The 22,005-nt window shown below is 33.9% G+C and overlaps 1 protein-coding gene across 1 annotated transcript; it reads left to right on the top strand.

The window, feature by feature from the left end:
* Positions 1–8,732: 8,732 nt before the first annotated feature.
* Positions 8,733–15,427, top strand: LOC134839078 (cell division cycle protein 16 homolog). The gene is made up of 9 exons (XM_063854496.1): positions 8,733–9,257; positions 9,773–9,965; positions 10,964–11,083; positions 11,179–11,353; positions 11,424–11,567; positions 11,743–11,969; positions 12,424–12,613; positions 14,233–14,629; positions 15,010–15,427. Exons 1-9 carry the CDS (start codon positions 8,953–8,955, stop codon positions 15,221–15,223), a joined length of 1,965 nt encoding a protein of 654 aa, XP_063710566.1. The 5' UTR covers positions 8,733–8,952; the 3' UTR covers positions 15,224–15,427.
* The last annotated feature ends 6,578 nt before the right edge of the window (positions 15,428–22,005 follow it).

Below are 22,005 nucleotides of genomic sequence, written 5' to 3'. Positions count from 1 at the left end.
TTTCGAGATTCTTTAAAATTTTCTAGAAAAATTAATTTTAAAAAATTTCTCAATTTTTGAAATTCTCACCCTGTAGTTGGGCGTTTTCAGGGTAATCTCAGGTGTTGCGAATCTTGCCTCCAAATCTCACTTCTCAAATCGTTGTAGTTTTCGAGATATGACGTTTTTTTATGATGTCAAAAACTTAGACTTTGAAAAATTCCAAAACGTTGAAGATCTCATTCCTGTTGTTGGATATCGTGAGGGTACTCCTAGGGCTTGCGAATCTTGCCACTGAATATGGCTGCTCAAATATATGTAGTTTTTGAGATATGACGCTTTTTAGGATTTTCTCAAAATTTTTCAATGAACTTAGATATGAAAAATTTCACAAAACTTGAAATTATCATCTATGTAGTGAGGCTTTGTCAGGGTACTCTCAGGAGTTGCAAATTTTGCCTTCAAATATGGCTGCTCAAAACCTTACAGTTTTCCAGATATGACCTTTTTTGTGATTTTTTCTTTTTTTCAAAAAAAATTCAAGAAAATTAAATAATTTTTTTTCAAAGTTTGAAGTTTCTAACCTGTAGTTGGGGGCAGTCAGTAATCCCAGGAGTTGCAAATTCGGCCTCCAAAAAAGAATGCCTGACTAATTTTAGTTAAAGAGATGAGACGATTTTTGAGATTTTTTTGGAAGTTGTAAGAAAACTCAAATTACAAAATAATTCATAAAGTGAAATTCCCAACCCTGTAGTTGTGTGCTGTTAGAGTACTTTCAAAGATTGCGAGTATTGCCATCAAATAAGACTGCTGAAATCTTGGTAGTTTTCGAGATGTGAAATTTTTTCTGGTTCTCAAAAATACCTTTTTTGCGAAAACTGAAGGTGAAGTTTCTCAAAATTTGAATTTGTTGTAGTTGGGTACTATAAGAGAACTCTCAAAAGTTGCCAATCTTGCGTCCAAATGCGACTCAATTGCTTTTAGGTTCCAAGATGTGACGTTTCTTAGTTCATTTTAAGTTTTTCGAAGAACTTAAAAAAAAACTTATATTATGGTTCTTCTTATATAAGTTAAAGCTTATATATAGTTCTTATATATAAAACTTACATGAATACTTGCTTAGATGAAAACATTTTCCCGATCGAACTGAAAAAAGCAAACGTAACCCTTTTGTTTAAAAAATATGACCCAATGGATGCAAAAAATTATCGGCCAATATCAATAACTTGTGCTTTTTCTAAAATTTTTGAAAAAATTTTACATGCCCAAATAACAGAACATCTTGACAAATTTCAAATAATGACACCATTTCAATTCGGATTTCGCAAAAACATTTCAACACAAGATGCTCTTGTTTATGTGACAGAAAGTATTCGAGATCAAATAGATTCAAAAAAAATCGTACATGCAGCTTTATTAGATCTGTCCAAGGCTTTTGATTCTATTTCGCATGAAGTTTTAATTGAAAAAATGCTTTCTCTCGGTTTTTCAAATGGAGCAAATGCTTTAATTGCTAGCTTCCTAAACAAACGTGTTCAAAGAGTAAACGTCAATGGAATTTTTTCAGACTGGATTGAAATAAAACGAGGTGTCCCACAAGGAACGGTACTTGGTCCGTTGTTGTTCAATTTATATGTTAATGACATACAAGAGCGATTATATGAAGGTTGTACTTTAGTTCAATATGCTGACGACTGTATGGTTTTTTCCTCTTCTATAATTTCTGAGGATGCTTTGAATTGATTGCAAAAATCGCTCAATAATCTAACGGAATTTTTTGCAGAGAACCAATTGAATCTGAATGCATCTAAATCGGAATTTATAACATTTTGTCAAAAAAATGATAGCAAAAATGTGGATACTGATAAACTAGTAATTAGTGGGCATTATGTAGCCAAAAAATCAGAATGCAAATATTTAGGCATAATTCTTGATTCAAGTTTATCTTTGCATGCTTAAATCAAAACAATTCTCCAAAAAATGGCCCAAGGGATTAAAACTATTGATACAATTGGACAACAACTGCCGACATTATCATTAGTTGCCTTGCTTCATTGTCTTGTTTTATCACATTTAGATTATTCAGCAATTTTTTTACAACAAATTAATGCTACTTTGATGCTATCTCTAGAGAAACAGTTGAACTGGGCGCTAAAAAGAACATATTTCAGATCGAAATTTAAATCTTCTTCCCTTCTTCGCATTAGCAAATCGTTCATTGGAATCGAGAAAAGAATTGAGTTAAAGTGTATAACATACTTATACCAATATCTTACAAACAAAAAGAAGGCTTTGGAAAATACACTGAGACTACCGACTGCCAATTATAGGCTCAACGAAAGAACGAAACAAATTATTTTTGACAAACATTGTTCGACTGCTTCTCTACAAAAGTCATTTTTTCATTTGACTTCTAAAAAATGGAATTCACTGCCCATAATTTTGCGCTATTTAGAAAAATCGAAAACAGAATTCAAGAAAAAATTGAAAGAATTTTACGTGAGTGAATTGAGAAACAATCCTATATGTACTAATACAAATACGTGGCGTGATTTCCGTTTTTGCTAGTTCTATATGTTTTAATTCAGTTTAATTTTTCACACATTGCTTGAAAGAGAAACTGTATATACTCTGTATATACGCTGTATAATTGGACTATCTGTAAAATTGTTTGTAAAGTTTTATTACCAGCTTGTTACTAAATCTTAAATCTTTATTTTTCTTTAGTATCCGAAACTTCATATACTTTAATCAACCAATTTCCGAACTGTAACCGATTTTGTTTTTTTGTTTTGTTTATTGCTTGTTTTCTGATGTTTTGTTTTTGTTTGATGTAACCAATGAATTTATAACCAATTTTATTATTTACACTTTGCTACACTGATGCCTCGGCTCTTTATTGTATAGTAATTCAAGTGTTCTTTCTTCTTCTTCTTCTAATTTAGAGGTCAACTGCTGGCTAATTTTTTAACATGATGGTTTAGAACCAAAATGAATGTGAATTATTGTAAATAACATTTGTAAATTGATGTATTATCGTCATTTAAGTTAGTTTATTGTAAAAATCCTGACGATGCACATAGTTGCAAAAACGTTTGAAATTTACTTTTTAGCAAACATTTCTTCTGTCAATACCAATATCAATTTTTCACGGTATTGAATTCTGAATTCCCTGGTTTTTGTTTCAGAAAATCAGTTCTTATTTGGAACCAAATTCAACATGCAATTTCAAACGTAAAAAGCAGCAGTTTAACTTAAAAGACTATGAAACTTAAATTTTAGGAATATTTTAATCTATTTTTCGTGAAGATCCTCCTATGGCAACCTATGGAAAAACAACATGGAAACTATTTAAATTTACTTGATGTTAAAATTCCAAGCATTATTTTATTATTTTGTAAATAAATAATTACCAGGAAAAATTGTGTTACTTACTTGCTTAATAATATTAATTATCATTTTGCAATTAAAGTTCATTTTTTATTTAATTCAATTTTTTTTAACTGATTACTATTTTTGGTCTAGTTGACTACGCTTGGAAGACATGGAAAACCATCTTGCCCCATTTTTGTTGCTATAAAGCTAAAGAAGAAGGTTCTTCCGCTGCGAGCTATACTGAAAAACATACATTATATGGGTGACAAATTTTAAAGTAACGCAAAAATTTTAGGCAATTGATTAATTTTAAATGCCAGCCTATGGGTAAAGTAATTCTAAAAAAAACTTATCATGAAGAAAAACACAGGAATTATAAAGCATACTTTGTTACCGTTGCGATCAGCAAGGGTTTTGGACACGGTCCTAGACTTACTTTTTCCGTAAACAACTTAGTTTAGAAAATACTCCTTTCAGTAATAATGTTACATGTCAATTGTGACCTGATCAAAATTTTGAAATTCAAATAGAACTACCATAATTTAAGTAGTAAGTAGTTAAAGACTGTTCCAGGTTGTTATTAAATTTAAAAAAAAAACTTTTCTCATGTTATTTTTTGAGCTTTTAATTGAAGATTTTTATTGAAAAGGACTTAAACACTTGTCATCTTCTTTCATCATTGTCACTTCCATATCTAGAAAATTCCAAGGATTTTGACTGGAATACGTGATGAAGGGACTCCTGACTGTAACCTCGGTTACTATGATAATTTTGACCTTCTGATTATCTTGCGAAAAAAAGAAGAAAGAAATTTTTTTTTTCTATAACTGAAAGTTCAGTAATTACTAGTTTTAGCAGGTCTGATTTTGGGTTTTTTCTTCATTTTTAAAATAGTTTAAGCTGTTTAATTTTTTGAATAATTATTTTTGTTTTGCGTATTTTCGAGGGCGAAAATAATCGCATAGGGTTTTTATAACTTCAAACAATTTCAACACCTTTTTCAGTACAAAATTTGTCATTTACGTATATTTCGAACATTTTATTTCATTACTACAAGGCGAACATTCAGGTAGTTTACGGCAGAATTCATAGTACCATACTACATCAACCAATTGGTTGGTACTCGACATAACTTTTGTTTTGACAGCTGGCATGAAAACTCTTTTTTCACATTACTATTCCAAACATTTTTTAAACTACATTTTCGACAGTTTTCAGATGTTTTCTTTTGTCATTTGCTTATTGCAGTCGTTTTCTGCTTGAATTTTCCCCAATAGTTTAATGCACTCAAATGCTGGTCAGTTGTACGGCCAGAGATGCACTCATGGCCAACCTAATTTTTGGATGATGCCATTTTCAGTTCCTTTTGAAAGGCGTTTCAAGACGTATTTTAAAGGCAATTCAACGCATTTAAATATCTTTTCTGAACCAATTCATTGATGATTAAATGACAAAAGCAATGACATTGAAAAGTTGTTAACTCAAATTTTTTTTATTGAAGTATTCAAACTGATTGAAATATATTAAGTTAACCCTAGAACTTTTGAAAAAGGTGTGCAAATTGGGAAAAACATCCGTCATTTGTTGGAGAGCAAAATATGCCTTGCTGCCTATTATATTTGATGCCTATCTATCTATCTATATCTATCTATCTATCTATACTATTTTTAAATGCGAGTGACAGCTATCTCCCATGTTTAAGCATGATAATTTTGCATATTTAACGAATGAGTTTTTTCCTGTTTAAGCTATATCATATATTGCAATGCTTAAGAAAGTTTTCAATTAGTTTTCCACAAGGTCATTAATTTTCAGTAATTTTTTTGTGAGGCCAAATTAAGTCTGTCTGTCTGTATACCTGCTTTGTTAAATAATTTTATCATGTCTGTCTATCCGTCTCATAATTTTGTAACTTTCATCTATCTATTATACATTTATATTTATACGGGCTTAATATTTCGCCATGTTTAGGATTTTTAAACGTGTTATTTTTGCATGTTTAACAAATGAATTTTTTCACGTTTTTTAATCAAATTTGAAATCAACAACCTAATAGTGGGATGTTGTCAGAGTTTTCCCAGGTTTTGCGATTCTGGCCTCCATATATGAATAACCAAATCCTTTTAGTGTACGAGATAGGCAATTTTCGAGATTCTTTAAAATTTTCTAGAAAAATTAATTTTAAAAAATTTCTCAATTTTTGAAATTCTCACCCTGTAGTTGGGCGTTTTCAGGGTAATCTCAGGGGTTGCGAATCTTGCCTCCAAATCTCACTTCTCAAATCGTTGTAGTTTTCGAGATATGACGTTTTTTTATGATGTCAAAAACTTAGACTTTGAAAAATTCCAAAACGTTGAAGATCTCATTCCTGTTGTTGGATATCGTGAAGGTACTCCTAGGGGTTGCGAATCTTGCCACTGAATATGGCTGCTCAAATATATGTAGTTTTCGAGATATGACGCTTTTTAGGATTTTCTCAAAATTTTTCAATGAACTTAGATATGAAAAATTTCACAAAACTTGAAATTATCATCTATGTAGTCAGGCTTTGTCAGGGTACTCTCAGAAGTTGCAAATTTTGCCTTCAAATATGGCTGCTCAAAACCTTACAGTTTTCCAGATATGACCTTTTTTGTGATTTTTTCTTTTTTTCAAAAAAAATTCAAGAAAATTAAATAATTTTTTTTCAAAGTTTGAAGTTTCTAACCTGTAGTTGGGGGCAGTCAGTAATCCCAGGAGTTGCAAATTCGGCCTCCAAAAAAGAATGCCTGACTAATTTTAGTTAAAGAGATGAGACGATTTTTGAGATTTTTTTGGAAGTTGTAAGAAAACTCAAATTACAAAATAATTCATAAAGTGAAATTCCCAACCCTGTAGTTGTGTGCTGTTAGAGTACTTTCAAAGATTGCGAGTATTGCCATCAAATAAGACTGCTGAAATCTTGGTAGTTTTCGAGATGTGAAATTTTTTCTGGTTCTCAAAAATACCTTTTTTGCGAAAACTGAAGGTGAAGTTTCTCAAAATTTGAATTTGTTGTAGTTGGGTACTATAAGAGAACTCTCAAAAGTTGCCAATCTTGCGTCCAAATGCGACTCAATTGCTTTTAGGTTCCAAGATGTGACGTTTCTTAGTTCATTTTAAATTTTTCGAAGAACTTATAAAAAAACTTATATTATGGTTCTTCAAAATTTGTATGAAAAACTTGAATAAAAAACTTTGCAACTTTTGCAATTACGAACCTTGTAATTGGGTGTTGTCAGAATACACTCAAAGAATGCAGATCTTTTTGTAATATATGCGGTTTATTATGAGTACCGGAGGTGCTTTACACGCTAGTCATATTTATTTTATGAGAACTTTTTGTTGGCAAAATTGAACGCAGGTTCAATTTTTTATGCTCTAAAGCTCCTAATTTTAAGAACAGTTTTGGACACCTAATAAGAAATTTACCAATTCTATTCCATCGACCGATTGCAAATCATCTGAACTACCTTCCTTGAAAGTCTCAATTTAAAGAATCTTCGAGGTTTTTCTGGGTCTGAAAAAGCCCATTTTCACCATTTTTAATACATTTTCTATAAGAGTGAACACTTTATCGAATAAGGTAAAGAGACAAATTTGATCATGCGTTGTGACTTCTTTAAGACCACAAATTTGCGTTGTTCATTGTGACTACTTTACTAAACTCTCATTGTTTCTTATAATGTCACACCTTATTTTGAAAATTATTTTAGATGGGGAAATATTGCATTTCAGACCCAGGAAAAACATTATCTGCGTGTAAATATTGTAAACCTTCTTAAGTATTGGGTTTTTTTGAATATAACTATTTCTTTGCTATAACTGAAAGTGCATAGCAAAGCTATAACTGAAAGTCTGATTTTGCATATTTTTTTTTTTCATTTAAATGTTTAAACAATTTGTTATTCCGCATAAGTCAACATATATTGAATATTTTGGGGTAAAATAAGTTTGCATAGGATTATGTGCTTCATCATGATTATCAACACTTCATAAAATTTTTTATGACAATAATTGTTTTCGGCTCAACAGGCTTGGGCCAAAAATTGCCGCCTTTGTTGGCGCTCGGTGATTGGTTTCCAATTGTTTTTTAAAGGCTGTTTTTCTAATTTCATCCGATTCATTTATGATTTTTTTTGTTAAATGTAGTTATTCAAATTTTTTCAAGTTATAATTTCATGTATTTTTTACCCTTGCGATAAGCAAGGGGTTTGCAACGCGGTACTAGACTTTTTAACCCGCAAACAACTTTGTCCGCAGGACTCATCTGGAAGTCTGGACTCATCTCTACCTTGTTTCATAATGTAATAAAATTTCTTAGCGTACCTGGCCAAGTTAGCGTGGAGGAAACGAATATGCCTGGGACGGTAAAGGTCCAGGGTTCGAGTCTGACAAGGATGTGTTTTTCAAACGGAAAATATTGTTTCAAAAAAAAATGTCGGGCAATTTTTTGTCTGCTTATCTGTTGTCGGCTTAGTTGCCACATCCGGGAATTGTTTTTTTTCTACGCGAATTTTTGGAATGTTGTTTTTTGGTGTTTGATTTACACCTGCATTTTGTAATTTTATTTATCTTGACTTCATATTTCCTTCGTTTTTTTTGTTTCGCTAAAAAAATTCCTCGGCCAAAATTATTTGGCCGATTTTTCCATCGGTTTATTCACCTAATTTTGGGACGTTTGAATATCAACGCAATTTCAGCACTCCCCTCCGCATTTTTCAAGTTAGTTGTTTGTTTTCCAATCTATTTGTTGACATTTCAATTTTTTCATTTTGGAAAATTTTTTCTCTTGCAAAATTTTTAGTCTTTTTTTTCTAACTTATTCAGATTTTATAGAAAGGAGTATCAATTGAAAGGCCGCTTATTCCTCTGTGTGCCTGCATACTTCCCTAGAGTCTTTCTTACTTGACCCTTCTGTTTACAGCCTTCGAAAAAGTGTGGGGGAATATTTGACAAACTACCCCGTTCGAATATGAGATTTTGGTTTCAATGGAAAGAACTGTTTTGAAAAGCTCCCCTGCACAAGTAGCTACGACCAATTTTCTTCGCACGTAAAGTTATGGCCCTTGGAATAGTCCAATTTTTGATTTTGAATGTTTTGTTGAGATTCTAGTGTTTCGTTCAGGTCCTATCACACCGCGGAGAACAAACGACATTAATTTGAAAAAAAGTGTGTATATTTCTTGGTTACATAGCAGTATTAAGACAACCGCGTATTCACACTCGTCAGTCTTTAGACAAATACTGTTTCAACCAATCAGAATCGAGACAAGTAAGAAATTAATAAATAATTATTATTTATTTTGGATTATTTATGTCTTTTCTCGATTCTGATTGGTTCATACAGTATTTGTCTGAATACTGACGAGTATGAATACGCGGTTGACTAAATACAGGCTGCACTCCATATTTCTTAAAAGACAATTACTCGGAATATTTATGCACTTAAATTGGCAAATGAGATTAGCACATTTTGTGCTACTTGTACATTAAAGACTATCTTTTTTATTTGACATTAGTGAATAAAAAACAGCTCGAAATACCCTTACAGATTGAAGATGTTTCAACTGGCAAATTATGTTTTTTTTAATTATTCAAAAGTTGATTCAGAGTGTAATGGCTATAACAGATCCGTCCATTGAAAATAGTGATGTTGCTAAACGGCAACGTAAACTTGTGAAAACTTGTCTCCAGTTTTTCGAAACCTCGGATGCAGTGTATTGGGCAGATAAACTCGTGTCTCTAACTTCTTATCATTTGGAAGACGTATATCTCTTATGTAGATCCTTGTTTGCTGACAAACAATATAAGAGGTGTGCCGTATTGATTAAAGACAATTCTCTCGAAGCGGAAATACCAGCTTTCAGATTACTCGCTGCAAGGTGGGTGTTATTGATGAGAACATTGATTGTTCAGACTCGAAACGAAAAGGAGCAAGGGTTCAAATGAATACAAAATCAGGCACACGAAACAAGCACTAATGTTTATAAGTGGTGATTTTTTTCAGCTTAAATCCTTTTTAGCTAAAATTCTATCGATATCGTGGTCGAATAAATTGAGTTGAAAGTAATGGTTTCAGCCGATGTTAGAGCAAACAATTTTTGTGCAATAGCCAATTTAAATAGTGAAACTGGCAAAAATTTTCTCAGTAGAGTCGTCAGTAGTTTCCCTCCCCATATGAACCAAATGGACCAAAATTTGAAAACTAGTGGTTTCCACATGTACTCAATCCAGGAAAATGCTATGTTTTTTTTGCAAGTAATAGCTTGTTACGAGCTAATTTTGCACGGCATGACGGCTTTGTTTTTGAGTTTTGTGGCTAGTTCATTTTTTCGATGAGAACTGAACTTAATTAGATTGTTCTCAGGCTCATTTGTTACATTTTGTCAAACTGCAGGTGTCATTTCGAACTGAATGAATGGGAAGAAGCACTATCTGTATTAGAGGGTGGAAACTACAATTGCTTCTCAGCTACGGGGAAGCCAAATCTACGAAGAACAGTTAAAACATCAAACAGAAACACTGATTGTATTGACTGGGGAATGAGTCATTCGCAGATTAACAGCAGAATACATCTTCTCCTGGGAAAGGTATTGTTTGTTGCTTTGATAAAGGCAAACATAGCTTTCATAATCATTTCTTTGAAGTTTACGTTTCATGGTGGTTTGTTGTATGTGACTTAACGTCTAGGGTTTTTACCCTTGTGATGAGCAACGGTATTGCAATCGGGTGCTAGACTTTTTTCCCGTAAACAACCTTGTCCACAGAATCACTTCTAGAGGATCTCCTCTTCTAGAGGACCTTCTGACATGCTCATTTTCTTGAAAATTCAAATAAATGTGTAACCTAGCTAGTAAATAGTTCAAGCCGGTTTCAGGTTGAAATTATCTTTTAGAAAATAATCATTTTTTTGGGCTTGTGGTTTTCGTCCTAGTTTCTGTCGGTTCAATTTCCGCTTTTTTAAGTACATTTTCTTATCTGGTAGGGGTTTTTTGGTTTATTTTTTAAAGCATGGGTTTTGTTCCAATTTTAATACTACTACTAATGCGTTTATTGTCCGTTTTCCCATTGTGGCTTGGTTGGAAGTCCGGAAAGCGTGTAAGCAATGGTTCAGATGAGGGCATTCTGAATAGCATTCACGCAATTAAATGGAGGATAACACGTTTTTCCATGCCATTCGATCAAGGCAGTCGTGGATTTGAGGCCTAAAGTATTCCGGTCTCGTTTAACACAATCGAATCAGCGTTTTTTTCGGCCTTCCTGCTGGTCTTTTCCTGGGATTGTTAAATTCTTGTTCAATAGTTTTAACTATAACTGAAATTTCACAAATTTGTTAATTTACTATGTCTGATTTTGATTTTTTTCTTTTTGATTGTTTCGGTTCATAGGGTATCTGCTAAGGTATTTTTCGACTTGGCTGGTATTTTTTTTCCGATTTTCAAAATCTATTTTTTTCTATTCATTTTGATAGATCAAGTATATTCGTCAATTTCTATTTTTTTCGGACTTAGCGGCTTTCTTGTTCTGTATCGCAAGTGGTGCGAAGCTCAGCTTTGCCTTTGTTCCAAAGCGTCTTTCTGTTATATAGGTTTACGAAGCTATTGAAAACCGCGAGTTGGCTGAGAAGAATTTTCGCGAGTCTCTGAAGTTAGATGTGTTCACCCATGACGCCTTTGAGCGACTGACAAAGCATCATTTGCTTACAGGGGTTAGTTGAATTGTTCACTAGAAATAGTTCAAGTTTTTTTATTTAATAAGTTAAAAACTTAACCAGTAAAGAAATAACAGTAAATTTTCTGTTAGCAAGAAGAAGAAGATCTATTCAACAGTCTACCATTTCACGAACAGTGTTCCAGCGATGAATGTGCCAAACTTGTCAAATTCTTGTACGAAAGCAATCTCAAAAAATGTCACAAAGTGTCGAAAACAGTATCAAAAACTTTGCAATCAGTTTCACCTCAAATCTCTCAAGCCCTGTGTAGGTAATTTATTTGCCGAAGTCTTCAGTCGTATTTTATCATTTAAGTCATTGCATGTTTTAATTTTAGCTGAGAATAACGAAGTTAAGACGAGTTACGCCGAAAGACTGTTCTTCAATAACGAGTTTCATCAATGCTATGTCAGAACAAAAGAGATTCTCAAGTCCGATCCAATGTTTAAACCGACATTGATGTTACATATAAGTGTTTTGGGTAGGTTCAGCTATGGTTAAAGCGCTATTTGACTAATTAAAGCAAGGAAAATTTAAAATAGATAAATTTGTCAACTCTAAATTGGTTTGAAAATCAGAAATTTACGCCGCATGTATATTAAACGCTATTTTATGAAACTGACGCAAATTTAGATTTTATTTTTTTGATTTTTTAGTGGAGCTGAATAAAAGCAATGAGTTGTTCAGCTTGGCTCACAGCCTGATAGACGTCCACCCCGAGTACGCAGTCTCCTGGCTGGCAGTTGGCTGCTACTATTTTCTTATTGGAAGACAAGACCCGGCCAGGCGATTTCTAAAGAGAGCAATTTCTATTGACAATATGAATGGACCCTGTTGGCTCGTCAATGCGCACTCCTTCGCCGCTGAAAATGAACATGATCAGGTAAATTATTGCAGGTCATGTGTAGTTATTAAAGGCCAATTTTAATGTCACTTCTGTTTTCAATTTCTTTTTGAAGTTTTCTAATTGGCTATGTTTAATATAATTAGCTATATCGGCTTTATTGAAGAGTATTTATTACTACCTCACAATGTATCAGAGTAATATATCAGGGTAATATATTAGAGTATATGAAAAAGTGGTTTCGACTGATTCTCTTAGGTCCGTGGTTCAAATCTCGTTGAATGTTCAGAGTGTTTGCAATTTGCAGCTGTGTTTCTTTCAAATCGTAGTTTCTTGCGTGCTTCAGATGTTTTTTTGTCAGTTTTGTGTTGTTTGTGTTTGCGAAGGGCAGCTTCGTCTCTGTGCGGGTCTCTTTCAACCTTTGTTTTGCCGCAAAGAATAATTCTGTAATTCTTGGTAAATTTGATTGGACTGGCTGTTTTTTTTTGTTCAGGCTATGGCAGCCTACTTCACAGCTGCGAAACTGATGCGTGGCTTCCATCTTCCCTCTCTCTACATTGGTCTGGAATACACAGTGACTAACAACTTGACCCTGGCAGAGAAGTTCACTCGCGAGGCACTGCACATAGCACCAGAAGATCCAAATGTGCTGCATGAACTGGGAGTCATTCTATACAATAAAGGTACTGGAAGTTGGCTCTTTTCCAGTTTCCCATCCCTCTCGTAAAATATCAAAATAAAGCTGTTCAAAAATGTTCACACGACACGTTTTAAACCTTTTCATAACATGAAAAGTCAATTTTATTCGATTTTCATACATTGAATTTCAGAAAAAATCAAAGGGGAACTGGAAAAGTTTGGATTTAATATTCAGCCTGTTTAAACCGAGGTTTTGACTAGAACTAGGATTTTTGGATCAGGGTAATTTCTTTCAAAATGACTAGTAATGTCTATAATTCCGATCAAAAGTTGTTAGACATTGAAATTGTTCTGTTCTTAATGGGGAAGGTGAAATCATGTATTTTTTTGTCAACGAAGGATAATTCGGATATTCTGGTATAGTGTGTGTGTATGTATTTGTGGGTGTTTTTGAGTATATTATAACGCGTGAGCTTCAATACCTGAAATTGATTTGCTGGCTCCAGTATATTTTTCAACAAAATTGTAAATTAAAAAGCTTGATGAGTAATGAACGTAATGAGTACTCTTAAATTGGTCTTGCTGATTTTTTTCAGGAAAAAGTCTTAAAATTTGTTCATGCTCAGCTTTGATTTTCCGCAGTTTGACTTCAGCGGAAAATCTGTTCAGTGCATTTCCATTGTTAAAAGGAAGGCAAACTCAACTATCAAACAGCAAAAGCGTAAAGATTACGAAAAACGTGATCGACTTCTGATTTCCAAAATGGAAATTAACTATCAGATTTCCCAGCTAAATAAAAATTTACGTATTGATCCAGTTTTTACACTTGCGAAGGGAGTGTAATAGTACGAACCTTTTTTTTCCAAACTAAGTCGCAAATATTGGTGCGGCATTCCAATAATGCTGGGGCACCTTTTCAGCTTTTTGATAGCATGTGCTTTGAAATTCGATTAGTAATAAGTTAACACAGTTGATGCTTTGTTAATTCATCAAATGCACCGAAAAAAGTGATTTGATTCAAACATCATAAAAATAATGAAAACTCGATTTCAGACATTTTCTTACTCAATATATCTCGCTTTTTTTTGTAATGCATAATTTATACATAATGTGGTTTTATGCCTTGCGCTTTGTTACATGCAAAGTTAGTGTGGATCCCTTCAGTTAGTCATATTCCAAATTATAACATGCAAAATTGAGTCTATTTGTATTTGGTGCCACTTTTGCTGAATTGCATCGGCAAGTTATTAGCATATTTAGCTGCTTTACTCGTGACTATTGTTTGTCGGTTGTTAAGCTTGCGTGGCTGAGTGATAGTGCGTGCGGCTCAAAATCTCTTGATTGCAGTAGGTGGCAGATTCGAATCCTGCACTTAGCCGAGTTTTTGCCAATTCGAGGCCTCTTTCTACTTTTTTTTACTTCACTTGATAGAGCTGCTTTTTGGTCGTGTTCTCGCAAGTGTTTGCGAAGCGCAGCTTCGCTTCTGTCTGAAATTGGGTTAATTTCAACAAAAAAAGTTTCGAAATCAAAAGTTTAAGGCTCTTGAAAAAACAAGTCAGTTTTTTCAGTTTCCTTGTGTTTGTTACTCTTTTCCAACTGTTAGTCGGCTATGTTTTTGAATTTGAAGTTGACCGTATTTGTAGTTGATCTTTTGTGTTTATAGGTGACATGGACGGAGCTGAAAAGTGTATGCTAGTTTCAATGCAGAAAGTTGACGAATTACAAAGCGAAGTTCCTTCGTCCAAATGGCAACCTCTTCTAAACAACCTCGCTCACGTCTATCGCGCAACAGGAAAGTACAATGATGCTGTTCAACTGCACGAACGTGCACTTAACCTAAATCCTAACAGTGCATCAACCTATTCTAGTCTGGGATTAGTGCACTGCTATTTGTTCAACTGGACTGAAGCAATTGGCTGTTTTCACAGAGCGCTTTCGTTCAAGCGAGAAGATGCGTTTACTGTAGCTATGTTGAAAATAGCTCTTGAGAAATCGATTTCATCGCCAAACTCTTCAAGCGTCGTCTCTAAGTTCGAAGAAGTCAGCTTGGATAAAATTAAGTAAACTCTGTTTTATGGTTTCATTCGAGTTATTTTCAAATAAACATGCAAGAATATAAAATTGTTTAGCTAAATAAAACCTGTTTCCAATACTACAATAAGAAAAGTAAGAATACTACAGTAAGAAATAAAAATAGGGTGTATTCTCCGAACTCATATAAGGACGGGGTCTTATCTTCAAATTGAAAATTTCTCCAAAAACATTTTTTTGCCGTGTTTTTGGTATTTTTACCAGCAAAAATGCGAGATTTACATAATCTCTCGTGGTAACAAATGATTAACACTTGAGCTTAAAAAAACCTAAATCCCGAGCAGTTATCCTGTTTTTATTTCCTCAAAAATCAAAACTTCATTCGAGTTATGACATCGGCGAACTTCAGGTTAGGACGGCCGGAGCTTAAACATGAAGGAGATCTAGATGACTTCAATTTAACATGTGAAATTCAGAAATCTAATAGTGATGCAGCGTTCCAAGGTCAGCAACACGAACGAGTATCGGCTGCTAGTTTCATTTCCAATAATTCCTTGTTTTCCGAAGGAGACCAAACACGGCATCAACAGTCGAGTTTAATGGACTTGGATGACTCTATATGAAATGAAAAATGCTAAATTTGAAAGGCTCATATTCAGTTCAGTTTTGCAGTTGTATTGTAATCGTTGAAAAACCTCATGATGGATATTTGTTTTTGGAGGAAAACCTATATTTGACCTTTACCGATGCGTAATTGCAAAATTTTATGTAAAAAACAATTTATTTATGATTAATAGTGAGAGCTTGTAATAGTTGACTCAAATTGTTGTTTGGTTTGAAATAGTATTCAGAATTGATTTTTGAAAATAACGGTTATTTCGGTCCTTTCAGTAGTAAACAGATAATGAAAATTGCGCAGATATATTCAACGTGATAGTTCAAAACAAGTTAGTCCTTAAGAAAACAGTTTTTAGCCAAAAGTAGCACTATTAAACTTATGACCAAATGAAAATTGCTCTCTTTCAAGCTACCGTATCTCATGTAATATCCTGTCATTCTAACTTTTATTTAATACTCTGAACATAGTTAAGTCTCTTTTATAGCCTTAAAGTCTTATAGTTTTAAATATAATGTTAGTCATAAAGTTTGTTCAGGCTCAAATTTGATTTTTAGCGGGTTCTTGTTTGATTTCTATTTGAATTCAGTTCATTTCCTTTGTTAAAAGAAAGGAAAACTCCACCATCGAACAGCAAAAGTGTACAGTTCACGAAAAGTTGGAATTTACTTATCAGATTTCCAGCGAATTAAAAGTTTTACTTATTGTTCCAGTTTTCTTGGGTTAATTTTATCAAAAAAGTGGCAATCATAAGTTGTTCTAGAGGTTCAAAGAGCTTGAAGGCCTTCTTTCAAATTAGTAAAGTGTCGTTTTTTCAATAATCAAGTCAATATTTTCTGTTTACTCTCGTTCCTTGACTCTTTCCCAATTGTCTGTTGGCGATGTATCATTTATCGTATGCCTTTTAACCTTAAATTCAATATGATTTCGCTACTCGAAAGTTTTTTTTGGTTTCCTTTTTTAAACTTGCGAGCAGCGTAGTGAATTAGTACGAACCTTCTTTTCTCTAACCTAACTCTCAAATAAAAGTGTTCACTTATTTGGCGGCACTTTTGCTATAATAACGATCTGTAGCTTTGGATATTTCTTAGCATCTGTTCGCTGCTTTATTTGTGGCTGTGTTTGTGTTTGTGATATATTAAGCGTCCGTGGCTGAGCCGTTAGTGTGTGAGATCGAAGACGAGACGTAGCCGAGGATGGGTAACAACTAAAATATCGAGCACTATCCTTAGGATCCCTGCTGGCAGGTTATGCTCCTCGTACCAGGTACAGATGAAAGCCATCCAGATGGCATTGGTGTACACGAGCACCATAGACACGGTACCAGAGTGACCGTAATGACAGATTCGAAGTCAGCAATGGATAAACTCACCATAGGACCGGAAAACCGAGATCCGGAATGTGGCATCAAGGTCTGAAAATCCCTAAGTGATATCCAACAGACCACCTTCATCTGGGTACCGTCCAACTGTGGAGGGGCTGGCGACGAGAGAGCAGATCAGGCGGCAAACGAATCAGCAAAACTTCAGTAAGAGGACGTATCAGTAGCCCTAGATAAGTAGCATGCATCGGCCGCTATTAGACTGGAAAGAATAGCTAGAGACATAAATTTTTATGGCGAATACGATAAACTAAGGCAGATGACAAAAATCAAACACGGAAAAAACAGGCGAGAAGAGGTCACCACCAACAAGTTCAGGACAGGTCAACCATCACTATGCAAGGCCAACCTTGCTAGGATAGGGGCAGTTGGTTCAGTGGAGTGTCCAGGCTGCGAAAAGAGCACACTGTCAACCATGAATGATTGCCAACAAGGCGAGGAACTAAGAAGAAGAAGCCTTGGAGGACCTGATAAAGATCACTTCCTCATTCACCCTGGCGACCTCTTATAGCTCCTGCGGCGGATGGGGAGAGTGTATATTGAAACCGATGCGTCAGAGAACCTGTCATAGTTAGAAGACAGCCGAATTTTAATTAATTCGAGGCGTATTTCTACTTTTTCCTGATGCAATTTGTAGAATTTAAAAGCAGTTTTTTTTGTGTGTGTGATCTCGCTAGGGTTTGCGAAGCTTCGCCTCTGTGTACACTTTTCTAACTCTCCTTGTCGGCCGTTTTTAGTTTTTTAGGGGTTGTTCATGCTCATGATTGATTTTTTGCGGTTTGATTTCTATTTGAGTTTCATTCAATTTTTTTTTGCAAAAAAATGAAAACTTCTTTGAAAGTTTTGCGTTCAGATTGCGCTAAAATCGTAAATTGCTTCAAATTTTCAGTCTTCAATGGATTTAAGCTTTTTACAGTAAACATTTTTGAGTTCCTGACTTTTTCATTCTTCTAATGGATTAAGCTTTTTCTAGTAAACATTTTTGAATTCCTAGCTTTTGTAGTCTTCTAATGGATTTAAGCTTTTTCTAATAAACATTTTTGAATTCCTGACTTTCATTCTTCTAATGTATTAAGCTTTTTCTTGTAAACATTTTTGCATTCCTAGCTTTTCTAGTCTTCTTATGGATTTAAGCTTTTTCTTGTAAACATTTAGAATTCTTGGCGTTTTGATTATTCTTATAGATTTAAGCTTTTTCTAGTTAACATTTTTGAATTTATAGCTTTTCTAGTCTTCTAATGGATTTAATCTTGTTTCTAGTAACATTTTAAAATTTCTATATTTTTCAGTTTTATGGATTTGAGCTTATTGATAGAATTTTCCAGTAAAATTTGAGGTTTTTGAACTGATAGTTTTTAATTGAATTTTTTTTGGCTTTGTTTACATAATCAGTTTGTACATATTTTCAATTAATATAAAGAACAACAACCTGTTGATAAAAAGTTTTCACTATTGGACAATAATTTGGACATTTTTAATCCAGTTTTTTTGTTTTTATGAAGTTTTTGCTCCAATATAAGAATATGTAATTTAGGATCTAATCATTTTTTGCTGCTGTTTCTAAATGTTTTTTAATTGCTTTTGTCCCGACAAGTTCACGAAGTGACTGGAACGAACTATGACGTAGGGCTACTTTTTTGGGCAGATTTGATTTTTACAAAATAAGCTTGTTAGATAGCAAGCGTCGTACCATGCAGGAGGCATATATGTCATGATTGTGATTTCGTAAAAAGACTTAGAAACTGCTGTCTGTATAATTTCGTTATTCAGCTGTTTCTCGATTGAAAAGGATTGATTTACGCTTTATAAAAAGTTCTGTGAAATTTTTTGAAATAACATTAAGTTTTATTCAAGTTTTGTTCGACTTATATAGACTCTTCGAATTCTTATGTGTGGCAATATCAGTGACAATAATCTAAACTATAATTGAGGGCTACCATGGTGATCTGTTTCACTGTTGAAATGTCTCAGTGGAGAATAAATGGCAATTAAATTGAATTTGAAACCCCATTGAGAGATTATTATCCAGTTTCAATTGAATTAACTTTTACTGATAATTACACTTGCTAAGCTAGTGTATTAGTACGAAGCTTCTTTTTTTTCTAGCCTAAGTCACAAATATTGGTGCCACTTTTGGGGCATCTTTACAGCTTCTTCATAGCATGTGCTTTGACATCCGAATAGTAATAAATTAACACAGTTGATGCATTTTTAATTCATCAAATGAAACGAAAAAAGCAAGTTGTTTCAAACAACAACAATAATGAAAACTCGATTTCAGAAATTTCTAAATATTCAAATCAATATATATCGCAATTTTTTGAATTGCTTTATTTATACATAATATGGCTTTATGCTTTGCGATTTGTTGCATGCAAAGTTAGTGTGGATGTCTTCAGTTTGTTAATAATCCAAATTGTTCCTTGCAAAGTTGAGTCTATTTGTATTTGGTGCCACTTTTGCCTAATGGTTTGGTTATTTATTCGTGATTTGTGTTTGTCGATTGTTAAGCTTGACTGACTGAGTGGATAGTGCGTGAGATTCAAAATCTCTTGATTGCAGTAGGTCGCATATTCGAATCCTAAACGTAGCCGAAATTTTTCTAATTCGAGCCTTTTTTTTCTTATTTTACTTGATAGAGCTGATTTTTGGTCGTGTTCTCACAAGTGTTTACGAAGCGCAGCTTCACGTCTGTCTATATAATGTGAACTCAAATAGAGAAGCAAAACATGTAATATTGACATGAATCAATTCTTGTGTTATTCAGCATATGATAAGTTGGGTTAAGTTACGTTGGAATATAATGATGTCGTGCTTCCGATTCTATCAGAGAAGAATTTCTCCGCCTCTCAACTTAGTTTCGGTATTTGGAGACCCAACGTTGTCTGTGCCCATTGCTTGAGGCTGATGTGATTTCTTGCTGATCAGGAAGTTAATCAATAAATGCTTGATTAACAGAACCCAAGGTCACACTGTTGTCAAGAAGGACAGTAACGGTTCAACTACTCGTAAGGACGTAGCCTCTACTCATTTGCTTCGTATTTATTAGAGATTTAAATACAGATGTCGCATAAAATTTAAAACAGAGCCACGCGACTTGGGTTCTATAAAAAAAATAGGGTTATTTACTCCCTGTCAAAAGGTGAAAATTCTGACAGAAAGGTCATACTACAGCTCTCTCATTGCATCATGCTTTAAAGTGGGTCGAAGTGTCAATGAATGAAGTGAAGACAATCATTACTCTATTGCTGTGATTTTTTTCTTTGTTTTCCAGGAAAAAGTAAACGTTGTTCACGCTCATTTCTTTTGTGGTTTGACTGTTGATTCCTTAAGCACAATTCAAATTTGTTTGCTAAAAGGAAGCTAAATTCTGCCCGACCATTGCAAAAACTCGACGCGAAATTTTTTTTATTACCTTTGTTTTAAAAGGGCATTTCATTTTATAGATTTTCCAGCAAAATGAAATATTTTTTGTTGATCCATTTTTTGCTCATTTGGTGGCAATTTTGTTGCATAGCATTGGAAATACTATAGCATCTGTTTTTTTTTTGGTTGCTAGTGTTAGCCTAATGTCAAACGACCATAGCGCAGATGTGAGACTCGGAATCTCCAGGTTCGATTCGGGCGATAATCATAAGTTTTATTTTTCAAGCCTTTTTTTGGACTTTCATTATTTTATTTTTTCGAGCTACTTTGATGTTTTTTGCTCACACTGAGCTGATTTTTATCAAAAAGTTTAAAATCATTTTAACCTTGCGATAATCGAAAATAAGTGTTGGGAATAATTCAAATTCAATCAGTCATCCGGTGCATCTGGCATAGAGGTAACAAATCTGCTTCAGAAGGCAAAGGCTTGTGGTTCGAAACCGGCCGGGCCCTTATTTTTTTTTTGCAAAATTGAGTTTTTGAGCTTTTTCGGGCTATCGTCCGTCTGATCGTTTTTGGGCTATCGTCCGTCTGATCGTTTTTGCCGTCTTAATTCTCGTAGCTGGATTTTTTGAAGCTTCAATTTGCTTCTAAGATGTTGAAACACTCATGCTTGAAGGCAAATCCGAAGAGGTCGATTCTAGTCGTGTCTTATTTTTTGCAATTGGAAAGTTTTCTGCTTATTTATAACTTTGTCTGTCTGCTTATTTTTGCCGGCTTAGCTCCCACAGAAAGGACTTTTTGAAATTTCGGCTTCTGTCTAGCATTCCCAAGCTCCTTGTTAAGTTTTTAGTGGTTCAAGTAATTTTGTTCTGGAACTCTTTGGCTTTTCTTGCAATTTCTTTAATTTTTTTGAATTTCAAGTAAATTTTGACTTCCAAGTAATTTTCAAAAAAAGGTTCGACTTTTTTCAATTCATTTTGTTGTATCGATGTTTTGTTGTATCGCAAATGTTGGGAATAATTCAAATTCAATCAATCATCCGGTGCATCTGGCATAGAAGTAACAAGTCTGCTTGAGAAGGCAAAAGCTTGTTGTTCGAAACCGGACTGGCCCGTATTTTTCCACAGAAAGGAGCTAAGCCGACAAAAATTCCCAAGCTCCTTGTAAAGCTTTTAGTGGTTCAGGTAATTTTGTTCTGGAACTCTTTGGCTTTTCTTGCAATTTCTTTAAATTTTTATGAAAAACGATTTGTCAATGTTTTTTTTTTTTCAATTATTGATTTTTCTTTTAACTTGATTTTAATCACATTCACTTATAGTTGCATCGCAAGTGGTGCGAAGCTCAGCTTCTCCTCTGTGTAAGCTATTTGATTCCTGCCAAATGGAAAAAAAGTTTTGGTAGTTAATTTTTTTAATCAAAAATATTGTTCAAATTTCTTTTAATCGAAATGTAGACTTTTACCAGTTAACATAAATCACACATGACGGATTTTTCTTATGTGGTAAGCTGTTTTCTGCGTAGTTGCAAATATAGTTGATTTACTCCTGCAATTCTTATTTTAGCTAACCCTGACTTAGTAATATTTCCTTCGTTTTTCTTTCGCATAAAAACTTTTTTCGGCAGGAATACTTTCGGCTGAGGCTTTATGGGCACAGTCAGCATGAGGCTTTGTCACATAATCAAATCTGAGATGAAAAGTTCCATTGAAAGAGCAGGTTGCGATAGTTGTTCCTGCAGAAGCAGCGATTCGTTAATTTTTTGTGAGAAATGTTATCTTGGGAAAATTGATTATCTCAAAATTTCTTACCCTTCTTACTTATTTAAGCAGAGAAACAACCAATGTTTTAGGCAAAGTCCAATTTTTGAAATCACTCTTTTCGTGCCTTATCAGTACAGCAAACTCATTCAATATTAAACACGTACCTTCAGCTTTAGCTGGATCTGTAGTTGCTTTTATCGAGCCCTACGAAAATTCGAAAGTTCGTTGATGAAACATCGATGATTAGTCTCTGAACATTTCATTCGTCTCTGAACGGTTT

The sequence above is a fragment of the Symsagittifera roscoffensis genome, chromosome 2 (assembly GCF_963678635.1).
Source record: "Symsagittifera roscoffensis chromosome 2, txSymRosc1.1, whole genome shotgun sequence".
Taxonomy (NCBI): domain Eukaryota; kingdom Metazoa; phylum Xenacoelomorpha; order Acoela; family Convolutidae; genus Symsagittifera; species Symsagittifera roscoffensis.
This window is presented reverse-complemented; position numbering and strand designations above follow the sequence as displayed.